General features: G+C 39.7%; 1 protein-coding gene across 1 annotated transcript in view; it reads right to left on the reverse strand.

Moving 5' to 3' along the window:
- CCDC81 (coiled-coil domain containing 81) overlaps window positions 1–8,732 on the reverse strand; it is a 42,896-nt gene extending 34,164 nt beyond the window's left edge. Inside the window, exons 1-3 of the mRNA XM_065882371.1 lie at window positions 8,642–8,732; window positions 5,993–6,062; window positions 2,905–3,071 (exon numbers count right to left, since the gene is read on the reverse strand). Of these exons, the coding sequence (XP_065738443.1) occupies window positions 2,905–3,071; window positions 5,993–6,062; window positions 8,642–8,732 (328 nt within the window). The remainder of the gene's footprint in view (window positions 1–2,904; window positions 3,072–5,992; window positions 6,063–8,641) is intronic.
- Between the last annotated feature and the right edge of the window lie 3,712 nt (window positions 8,733–12,444).

The raw sequence follows: 12,444 nt of genomic DNA on the forward strand, positions 1-12,444 counted from the left end.
ACAAACGGTCCCATCACTTACTCAGTTACATAAGCTGGGGACTCAGAAGGCATCCTTGAAACTCCCCTTCTCTGTCACCTCTATATCCAGGCCATCACTATAATTTGTAGAGTTTTTCTCCAAATAGCCTTTCAGTCTGCCCACTTCTCTCCATTTTTACTGTTACCAATTCAAACCAAGAGTGAATTCAGATGACTCATTCCCACTTAGGTTACTGTTATAGGCATTCTTGACCCTCCAATTCATTCTCCACATTGCCACCAGACCAGTCTTCTCAAAATGCAAATTTGACCATGTCATTCAGCTCCTCCTTTAGCTCCACTCAAAACACTTAACAGCTTTCCCTCAGGCTGAACATAAAAGCCAACATCCTTAACGTGACTTATGAGGCCATGCCTAACCTGACCCCTCCATTTCCCTCCAGCCTCCTTTACGAACACATTCCCTAGCAGCTATAGCGCGCTATAGAGCATGCTGACCTTCTTTCAGCTCCTCAATCACACCATGCTCCCTCCCTCCAGAGCTTTTGCTCTTGCTATTCTCTCTGCCAAGAACACTCTCACCTCCCCTCCACTCCCTATTCAACTGATCCATTTCACCTACTAAATTCTGAAACTTAGCAGGATGCTGTGGGGCCTTCCCAGGGACAAAGTCCCCACCCTCTGTGTCCCCTGCCTATTGCTTGTAGGAAAGCTTTAGCCTCCTAGGCCTTCCCCGAGTTCCAAAGAGCAAATTTAATCAAAGAAGTGAGAAAATGCAAAAACGAAGGAAAACAGTCAAGCAAGACAAAATAATAAGAGTTTAGCCATAGGGCTTCCCTGGTGGCGCAGTGGTTAAGAATCCACCTGCCAATGCAGGGGGCATGGTTCGAGCCCTGGTCCGGGAAGATCCCACATGCCACGGAGCAACTAAGTCCGTGCGCCACAACTACTGAGCCTGTGCTCTAGAGCCCACGAGCCACAGCTACTGAAGCCCGCGTGCCTAGAGCCCATGCTCCGCAACAAGAGAAGCCACAACAATGAGAAGTCCGCACACTGCAATGAAGACCCAATGTAGTCAAAAATAAATAAATTTAAAAAAAAAAAAAAAAAAAGAGTTTAGCCATAAAGCAAAGTCAAGAACTTTCAGTTCCTCTTCAAGGGCTAAAGATAATGTCCTGAGCCATATCCTTGAGTTGTTTTGCAGATACTAAAAGCCCCACCAGGTGGAGGAAGTTAACTGCATGCAGACCACAAGCATGTAGATCCCAGACAGGTTGGAATTAGAAGGTTGGTGACTGATATTCCTGAAACATCACCCTGTTACCTCAACATCAATGAAGCATAGAATCATACACGAGCTGGTCATGTACCCTGCAACCCTCTCCCTCACGCTGTCTTTAAAAACCCTTCCCTGAAAGCCATCGAGGAATTCGGTTCTTTTGAGCATGAGCTTCCCATTCCCCTTGCCTGGCCCTGCAATAAAGGCTGTGCTTTCCTTCACCACAACCTGGTGTCAGTAGATTGACTCTGCTGCACATTGGGCGAATGGACCCAAGTTGGTTTCATAACAATTCCAACTCATCCTTCACATCTCAAATCTTCCCTTCTTCAGCAAATCTTGATACACACCTGCATCCTCACCCTCATTAAAAGTTCTCATGGTACCATGCACCTCCTTAGGAGCACTGACTAAATGTAAATTTATATTTATTTCTGTGACTACTTGGTTAATGTGTATCTTCCCCATTAGATTGTAAATTCCAAGGTTTTGCTCAACATCAGTACTCTAGTGCCCAGCACATAGTAAGTTCTCAAAATACTTGAATTGAAGAAATTATATATAAATTTACAAATATGGCAAATATTTAAAAATCCATAAAACCATTATTTTAAACACTTCTTTTAGAATTAACAGGAAAAATAGGAGGGATACAGGGGAAAGAGAAAGAAGATGCATGTACTCCTATTTATTTTGTCTCCTAAAATCATTTGGTTAAAGCCTAGGCATCATCCCTAAGTTACAATGACTTAATAACAATAATAGTTTGCATTTCTGGAGCACCTTTCTTCCCAAGGGCTCCTGTTGCTTGCAGACAGATCTCAGTGTCACTTTAGGGTCACTTTTTTAAGAAACTATGTTTTTAACCAAGCCTAGTAAGTTTTCTATGAGAAGATGTCGGGTCTTCTTCCAAACACCCAGTTTTTTTTTTGTTTTTTTGTTTTATCTCACTTTCTTAACACAACCCCAAGATACCACTGGCAACAAAAGTAGCCTTGTCTTTGCATGAATTCTGAGAAGGAGCCCTTTGGGGTGGTTGTTTTAGCTAACGTTTATTGAGCACTTACTCTGTGCTAGTCCCTGAGCTAAGCCCTGTGTATACATTATCTTGTTTAATCTAAGACCCTCAGCTGGGGCTTCCCTGGTGGTGCAGTGGTTAAGAATCTGCCTGTCAATGCAGGGTACACCGGTTCGAGCCCTGGTCCCAGAAGATCCCACATGCCACAGAACAACTAAGCCCGTGCACCACAACTACTGAGCCTGCGCTCTAGAGCCCGCCAGACACAACTACTGAAGCCTGTGCACCTAGAGCCTGTGCTCCGCAAGAAGAGAAGCCACCGCAATGAGAAGCCCACGCACGGCAAGGAAGAGTAGCCCCACTCACCACAACTAAAGAAAGCCTGCTGTCAGCAACGAAGACCCAAGGCAGCCAAAAGTAAAATAAATAAATTTATAGAAACCCTCAGCTGGCCCCTTTCTCTCATTAAAGAAGTCAATAAAGTGTATTTGGACGTCCAGCATGAGGCTGCCAATGCCACACGGCCACTCAAGGCCTGCCAGAGACAAGGGATAAGGAAGGTCTCCGCCTTGACCCCCAAGCAGGTAAAGGTTCATTCCCAGGGCCCCCTGCCCCATGTCGCTTACCCTCCTTGCTCAGCGAGGGCAGCGTGTGCATCACGTGCTTGCCTAGGTCCTGCAGGGAAGGGACGATGGTGTCCAAAATCTCCAGTCCCCAGTCGGCTGGGTCTTCAAAGTGTCTCTTTTCTTCCTTCTTTATATGGAGTTTACACAAACGTGATTTTTCCACGCTCCTGGGAAATTTGGATATGTCTTAAAAATAAAAATTACCAAATCTTGATTTTTTTTTTCTTTCTTAAACTTTTTTTTCTCGCCGTCCCTCCCCCACTCTGGCTCTCCCAGAAAGGCTCCCACTACAGGAACTCAGAGAGCTGTCTGGCGCTTGAATCAGAAAGTGCAAATCCAAGCCCTCGGGACCACCAAGTGGCCCAGTGAGAGTGTATGCCGGAGCGGTGAGCAAGGTAGGGGGACCGAGGGAGGGCAGGCCAGTCAAGGGGAGGGAGGAGCGTGTTGCTAGGACGCGACAAAGGCTTGCTCCGTTGCCAGGGAGTCAGAGTAGGGCCTCGGCCCCGCCCCCTTAGGTGGATCGGGTCGGGTGCCAGGTGGCCCGGGTGATCCTGGGAAGAGATTGGGAAGTAACTTAATGTTTTTAAACTTTGTTTTTTTCCTTACCCTCTTACCCTGAGCAGAGAAGAGACTTGGTCGCTTTTGTAATCACCTTGGACAAAATCTGGGAAAACCTTTTGCCCCGAGTGATGGACTTTTGAATCTCTGGGTCTGTTTGACGGTTTGAGTGTGAGCTGGAATTTTTCTCGGGTTTGATTTTTCCTAGGCTCCCTTCATAGGAAATGGAGGGCAGGAGGTTTGGGGAGGGAGTTGACTTTTTTTTTTTTTCATTACAGTCATTTTTCCCCCTTTCTTTTACACTTAACCAATCTCATCCTGTAGAATTGTTTTCATACTCTCTCCTCTGCTGATAATGAATTATCACAAAGCAAACACACGCATGTAAACCCCATCCAGATCAAGAAATAGAACTCCATCAGTACCACAGAAACGCACTTCATTCCCCCACCAGGCATTATTCCAACAAATACTATAAATTAGTTTTACCTGTGTTTGAACTTTTGGAATCATAAGTATGTATTCTGTGTGTGGCTCTGTCACTAAACGTTGTGAGATTTCTCCGTGGTTTCTGCAGTAGCAATTTGTTCATTTTCAATGTTGCATGTTATTCCTTTGTGTGACTATGGCACTATTTATCCATTCCTCTGTTGAGGGGATGTAAGTTGTTTCCATTTGGAGCCATTAGGAATAATGTTGCTGCAAATTCTTGAACACAATTTTTGATGCACATATGTACTCATTTCTGATATGTATATAACTAGGAGTAGATGACTGGGTTATGAGAAATGCAGATTTTAACAAATAATGCCACACGGATTTCTAAAGTGGTTGTCCCAATGGTGGGAGGGAAGAACTTCTGGCACGTAGTGTTGGCAGAGACCATAGATGCTCTGCAGCCTGCAATGCACAGGGCAGTCCTGCACAGTGAAAATTGTTCCACATTCTGCACCATTTTTCATATCTCATCAGACTTCCATGTAAGAAGGAAAAAAATAAAAAGGCTGCTTATGAGCCTAGAAAAAAATCCACTTTACATGTAAATACAAAGAGATTTTTGTTCAATTTCAATATCACTTAATTTCCTAAGAATTTAAAACCCAAGTAAATTGGGAGGAGACTATGCTCTTTTTCAGAATTTAAAAAGAATTCTTCAGCAGTTAGGAAAATTATATCATCACCATCAGTTAGGCTGGTGGTAGCTGAGTAGCCAACACACCTGAACTAAGCTGCATTTGTAGCTGTTGCATTCAAAGTGATTCTTCCTATAGATAAAGCATGTGGTAACTTTGTTTGCCTTCCAACATAGTCATGCCTGGACATATACGTGTTAAAATATGAATTATTTTACTATACAGTACTTACCTTTAATTTCTCTGATATACTAGAGTTACGACTTTATATTCATTTTAAATGGTATGCTGTATTATATGGTATATTACCCATAAACCTCATTTCAGGATAATAAGAAGGCATTTGTTATTAAAAAAAAGCGAGCTTCCCTGGTGGCGCGGTGGTTAAGAATCCGCCTGCCAATGCAAGGGACACGGGTTCGAGCCTTGGTCCAGGAAGATCCCACATGCCCCGGAGCAACTAAGCCCATGCGCCACAACTACTGGGCTGCACTCTAGAGCCCAGGAGCCACAAGTACTGAGCCGGCACACCTAAAGCCCGTGCTCCATAATAAGAGAAGCCACAACAATGAGAAGCCAGGGCAACACAGCGAAGGGTAGCCCCAACTAGAGAAAGCCTGCATGCAGCAACGAAAACCCAATGCAGCCAAAAATAAATAAATTAAATTAAAAAAATTTTTTTAATTAATAAAAAGAAGAATTGTTCTATCTCATAAAACTGAGAACCTCTGTGCTAGAAAATGGCAAGCTCTATAACTCAGCCTCTTTCTCTCTCTACCTAGTTTACTAAGAAGCTCAGAACTAAGTTCTGGGCCTTAAGCTAATTTCTTAGAAAAATAAGTTCCCCTCACCCTCCCTTTTACTAATCTGCCTTTTGTCCTTTAGTCTGCTTATGGTGTTGTGTCTTGAAGCACTTGTCCTTGCAGCATAGATGTCTCAAATCTTTTGGGGAAATAAGCAGAGAAGATTGCTAAATGGATCAGCAGCAAGCAAAGGGCAAACTCTTTTGTGACATTTGTCTGAACAGTTGCCCAGCCAGCTATTTTTAGTGGCAATATCAGCATTATTGTTCTATCTTAAGATAAGAATGGAATTGTAAAAATATATTAGTTTCCTAGAATAATAGATTAGATTTTGAGTGAATTATGGTGATGACAATTTTAGTCTCTAGAAAAGCTGTCTTCAGTTTCAGAAGACAGTTATGAATGACTGCTAATTATTAGTGAATTGTAGATGGCCAAAGGAGGATCTACAAAAGATAAAGACAAAGACCTTTCTTTCAAGGTCATCTTTTCCTTTTGTCAAAGGTCTCTTGACAAAAGAGGCTGTGGAAACACACACGACCCTGTGTTTACTAGCAACTTCCAATGAGCTGTTCATAACCTGAAACTACATACACTTCAGCTGAAAATAAAGCTTGAGCAAACTGTGCAATTCCACTGCTAATAATCCACTCTTTGGATATACCTGCATGATACATTAAAAAAAAATGTGTATGCAACATTGTTTGTAATGCTAAATCTTAGAATTAACCTAAGATAACCAGCATAGGGAACTGGTAAAATTATAAATCTGTACTTTGAAATACAGTTTTAAGAGTTTGCTTAAAAGAAAGATTACATTTATGTGCTGATATTTTAAAAGTTTTAAGATTATTAAGTAAAAACCTGTTGCAGAATAGTATTTATAATATGATCTTATTTGTTCCAAAAACACATATATATGTAATTATACATGCATATTTATATATATATTAGTAAATGCATAGAAAATTTGAGAAAAGATACACAAAAAATATTAACAATGGTTATTTCTGGATACCATAAAATTGTGTGTAGAAGTACAAGAGTTCAGAAAACCTTTCACTTTTCTCCTTTATTTACTGTTTACCAAGAACATGGATTACTTTAATAATATTTTAGAGACAATTTACCAAAGAAAGAGAGACAGAGAGAGAGAGGTACAGGCAGAGTGTAGAGATTCATGTAAACACTGAAACAGACAAACTGGGCCAAAGTTTTCCAAAGTACTTCAATGTACATATACTTTTCTGCAAGCTCCAACTTGCCTTGCAAAACCCACACTGAATGAGCAGTCGCTTTTACCCAGGTCCCAAAGCATACACAATATTCAGTGGCTCATATTCAGGGCAACTTAGAAACCTATTGAAAAAGAAAACATTTACAATACAATTTAAAAAACTGACAACACCAAATGCTGGCAAGGATGTAAAACAACATACATTGCTTGTGGAGGTTAAAAAGGAAACAACCTCTGAAAATTAGCAGTTTCTTAGGAATTTAAACATACACTTACCACATGACCCAGCAACTCCACTTTTAGACACTTACCCAAGAGAAATTTATGTCCACACAAAACTTGTCCACAAATGTACATAGCATCTTTATTCATAATAGCCAAAAGCTAAGTACAACCCCAAATGTTCATCAACAGAAGAATGGAAAACCATTTATGCGAAAGAATACAATGGAATACGAATCCACTGACACATACAGTAACGTGGATGAATCTCAAAAACATGTTGAATGAAAGATGCCAGACACAAAAAAGTACATTCTATATCATTTCATTTTTTTGAAGTTCAAGACAGATCAAACTACTCTACAGTAATAGAAATCAGAGCAGTAGTTGGTTATGAATGGTAAGGATTCACTGCAATGTGACATAAGAGAACTTTCTGGAGTGATGGAAATGTTCCATATCTTGACTGCGGTGTCGGTTCCAGGTGTATATTTTTGCCAAAACTTACAGAATTGTACACTTAAAACATGTGCATTTCACTAAGTGTAAGTCTTACCCCAATTTTTAAAAATGTAAATACAGACACTATTTTCACTGAAAAAAAAATACATACTCTTGTTTTGATATTACACAGCACCAGAATAAAAATCTTCAATAAATAATTTAATCCATATCTACTGAATATCTAATTTGTATCAAGTACTTTGCTATTTGCTAAGAGAAATACAGCAGTAGAAAATCCCTACTGCAATTCATTCACAATTTATATACAATTCATTCATATTTAATAAATATTTATTGAAGATGGTTCTAAAACCAGGATTTAGTTCCAAAGACAAAGCATAAATTGAAAATTGAATATGGGCAAAATTACTCTAGAAATACCTTTTTAGGAAAGTACCATGTTGGAGACCCATATACCACCTCTTGGTTCATAAACCCAATACAGCCAGTCTTTCTCTTCAGCATTGGATCAGATCACTTTCTTCAGGTGAGCATGTAATGAAGCAGTTGGCTGGGGATTAGGAAAGCAGTCTTGTTTGAAAAATTCAACCAAGTAGTAGAATTGAACTCAGCATGGTGAGATGCTTATACTATGAGAGGTACTTGGGAACTGAGACAGATTGGAAATTACCAGATGTGGGACTTCACTGGTGGCACAGTGGTTAAGAATCTGCCTGCCAATGCAGGGGACACAGGCTCGAGCCCTGGTCTGGGAAGATCCCACATGCCGTGGAGCAATGAAGCCCATGCACCATAACTACTGAGCCTGCACTCTAGAGCCTGCAAACCACAACTACTGAGTCCACATGCCACAGCTACTGAAGCCCGCATGCCTAGAGACCATGCTCTGCAACAAAAGAAGCCACCACAATGAGAAGCCTGCGCACCACAATGAAGAGTAGCCCCCACTCACCACAACTAGAGAAAGCCCGCGTGCAGCAATGAAGACCCAACACAGCCAAAAATAAAAATAAATAAATAAATTTACACTAAAAAAATAGAATGAATGTCCTTATACATTAAAAAAAGAAAGAAAGAAAGAAAATTACCAGTTGTATATCTTCAACCCCTTGCTAACTCAAGGGTTTATGGTGACTTTGTAGTATGTCAAGTTAGCTAAGATGGAACTGCATTTCTCAGAATCCCCTTCCCTGTATGACTCTAGGTTAGGGTTAGTTAAAAGATAAATTTACGTGAGATTTGGAAGGCAGAAGTAAAGCAGAAGACTTTTTTTGCTCTGAAAATCACTTTAGGGCCAGGCACTAATCATGGCGGCTCACCATGTTGGCATGGGCAAGCAGCCTGTCCTGCAGCGATCCAGCTCCCACCAGGTCTCTCCTTCAGCTTTTCTGAATCCTCAACTAGGTGCATGTTCAACAGTGTGGCCAAAGGTACCAGGTTATCCTACAGGTCATTCATATCACTGAAGTTGGATGCAATGAGAGACACATGCAGGTTCCACTTTGTCCTTGTGGTTCCAGCTTGTCCTCTCCAGTTTCAATCTTTCCTTACTCTATCCCATTTTATGACCACTTTCCTTCCTGACTACTGCCCTGCTGACTTTAGGCCCAACACCAGACACAGTCTGCTTAACTAGCTCTTACATAATTGTAAGAGCTAATGCTCATGATAAATCCCATATTTTCTATCAGTTATAGAGGTTCTGTTTCTTTGATTTAACCCTAACTGATAAAGGACTGGTGGTTAAAACTGAAATATTTAAATCAAATTATTCTCTTTCAGCTTTACAAAGACTTGAATTCACATAAATTAAGCACTTATGCACTGCAACTCTATTGTAAAGCTATGTTTAACTCTCATGTTAGAGGTATAAAGACAATGTAATAGGAGTACAAGGGGAGGGAGGTTACTTCTGAGATGATTGGTCTGAATGCTTAGTAAAGAGGTTTGGGATTTACTTGGAAGGTGTAGATGGTTCCTGAAGGCTCTGGAATAAGAGGATGACTTGATCACTCACACAGACTATTATATTCTTCAGTACTGTATTAAAATGGAGTTGGTATTTCATTACATGGCATAAAGAATCCATATGTCAGAAGGCAATTAAACAGTTGATCCTCAAACAGCATGAGTTTGAACTGCCCGGGTCCACTTGCATGCAGATTTTTTCACTAAACATATCCTATAGTACTATAGATCCTGGGATAGTTGAATCCACAGATGCAGAACAGCAGATATGGGGGCGGGGGTGGGGGTGGGGTGGGGGCTGAGAGCCAACTGTAAAGTTATAGGGGGATTTTCCACTGCAGGGAGTGTTGGCACTCCACACCTCACCCTCTCCCCATTGTTCAAGGGTCAACTGCAATCAGAGATATTTCTGAGACAGATGAGGGGAAGCTACCAAACAACTAAAAGGATAAGTGCTAGTCTTGGGAAGACTGGCCCCAGAACGATTAATGTCATTGGGAGTGACTGCTATTTATAAACTTTTGACAGACAAAATGGCAAAGATGTAACACAACAGACCAAAGATAAATTAGATAATATGACAAATGAGAATACTTTAAGACTAAATTATAGAATGATATCCCAAGGGAGAAATGTAGGAAAATTCATCAAGTCAGACTATTTAAAAAGAAAATATTTCGGGCTTCCTTGGTGGCACAGTGGTTGAGAGTCTGCTTGCCAATGCAGGGGACGTGGGTTCGTGCCCCGGTCCGGGAGGATACCACGTGCCGCGGAGCGGCTGGGCCCGTGAGCCATGGCTGCTGGGCCTGCGCGTCTGGAGCCTGCGCTCCGCAACGGGAGAGGCCACAGCAGTGAGAGGCCCGTGTACCGCAAAAAAAAAAAAAAGAAAAGAAAATATTTCAAGTAATAGAGAGCACACTATCACCATTCTACCTGGCCAATCTGCAGGATAAAAGTCATACAATAGGACTCTCCCATGTTTAATAGATGTGACCTCAATGAATAATAAATATGATAATGATACCCATGTATATAATATTACCTATTTATGAATACTAAGTTAATATTTATGCTATACTCATCTGACCTGTCATTCTTATAAACACATTGCACCTTTTTTCCATTTCACATAAGCTAAAATAAAAAATTTTGCAATTGAAGACCTGAGTTTATACCTGATGTTAGCATAAATAATTGTATGACTGAAAAAAATGTTAATACTTCATAGCTTCAGTTTTTCATTCATAAAATAGGAAAAATGATAATAATGCTAATAGAGGAAATTCCAGTATGCTTAAAGAAACATTGGGAAAAGTTAAATGAGAAAAAAATGTTGGCTTCCAAAAATACTAAACTCGCAGTTACTCACCCAATTTTACCATTATATTGTACCATTCTGCATACCAAAACAAAATGTAATTTCTATAGACAAAAGAATACTTCTAGACTGTTTTTTAAATGGAGACTACTGATAAATGAACATACTCTGAAAAGAACCGAAATGTAGTTGATTTTGGCAGTGTGATAAATTGGTCAGCCAACTCACTTCACATAATACACAAAGATTAACTGAAAATGGATCATAGACCTAAATCTAAAAGTAAAAATTATAAAACTTCTAGAATAAAATGTAAGAGAAAATCTTGCAATCTTGGGGTTTAGCAAATATTTCTTAGAACACAAAAAGCATTAATAATAAAAGTTTAAAATTTCATTAATGGGACTTTATTAAAATTAAAAACTTTTGCTCTTCAAAAGACACCATTATGAAATGAAAAGGAAAGACATAACAGGAAAAAAAATTCACAATGCAAATATCTGACAACTGGTATACAAAATATATGTTTTTTAAATATTCCTAAAACTCAATGATAAGAAGACAGCTCAATTTTTTTTTTTTTTTTTGCAATATGCGGGCCTCTCACTGTTGTGGCCTCTCCTGTTGCAGAGCACAGGCTCAGTGGCCATGGCTCACGCGCCCAGCCGCTCCACGGCATGTGGGATCCTCCCAGACCGGGGCACGAACCCGTGTCCCCTGCATTGGCAGGCGGACTCTCAATAAGTGCGCCACCAGGGAAGCCCAACAGCTCAATTTTTTAAATGGACAAAATGTTTGAACATATATTTTACAAAAGTACATATACAAATGGCCAATAAGCAGATGAAAAGATTCTCAACATAACTGGTTACTAGGGAAACACATATTAACACCACAATGAGATACCACTGCAACATTAGAATGGCTACAATTAAAAAGGCTGATAACACAGGTGCTGATGAAGATATGGAGTAATTAGAACTTATATTCTGCAGGTAAGAATGTCATGTGGTTCAATGTACTTTGAAAAACTGGCCCTTTCTTACAAAGTTAAATATATACATCTACCATATGACTTATCCACTCTGGTTCTAAGCATTCAACAGGAAAAAAAAAAAATATGTTCACACAAACTGTTATACATAAATATTCACAGCAGCTTTATTCACAATAGCTAAAACTGTGAAATGACCCATATGTTCATTAAATGGTAAATAAATAAACAACAGGTAGTATATCCATACAATGTAACACTATTCAGTAATAGAAAGGAATGAACTACTGGTACAGGCAACAACATTGATGAACCTCAAAATCATTATATTGATTGATAGAAACCAGATACAAAGAGTACTTACTGTGTGACTCTATTTGTATAAAATTCTAGAAAATGCAAACTAATTTAGAGGGATCAAGCAATTCAATAACTGGCTGGGGCCAGGATCAGAAGCAGAGGTGAATTGCAAATGGGCATGAGAAATCTTTTGGGTTGGTGGTAATGAAGATATTCAGTATCTTGAGTACGGTAATACTTTCACAGTAGTATACAACTGTCAAAACTCATCAAAATGTACTCTCTAAATAGGTATAGTTTGTTGTACATAAAATATATCTCAATGAGGGTTTTTTTAATGAGAAGTAGCCCAGAGTTCTGGGATAAGTAAGCTTATATAAATAATTCATAAGTAAACTCAAAATAAAGAACTCATTGGGGGATCTTAACAGCAGACAGAAAACAAAACAGCATATGTCAGGATTAATGAACTTGAAAAAATTATCCAAATTGAACCTCAAAAGGAAAATGGGTAAAAAGAACCTCACATAGTATGAGAAATG

This window comes from Phocoena phocoena, chromosome 8, assembly GCF_963924675.1.
Source record: "Phocoena phocoena chromosome 8, mPhoPho1.1, whole genome shotgun sequence".
NCBI classification, from domain to species: domain Eukaryota; kingdom Metazoa; phylum Chordata; class Mammalia; order Artiodactyla; family Phocoenidae; genus Phocoena; species Phocoena phocoena.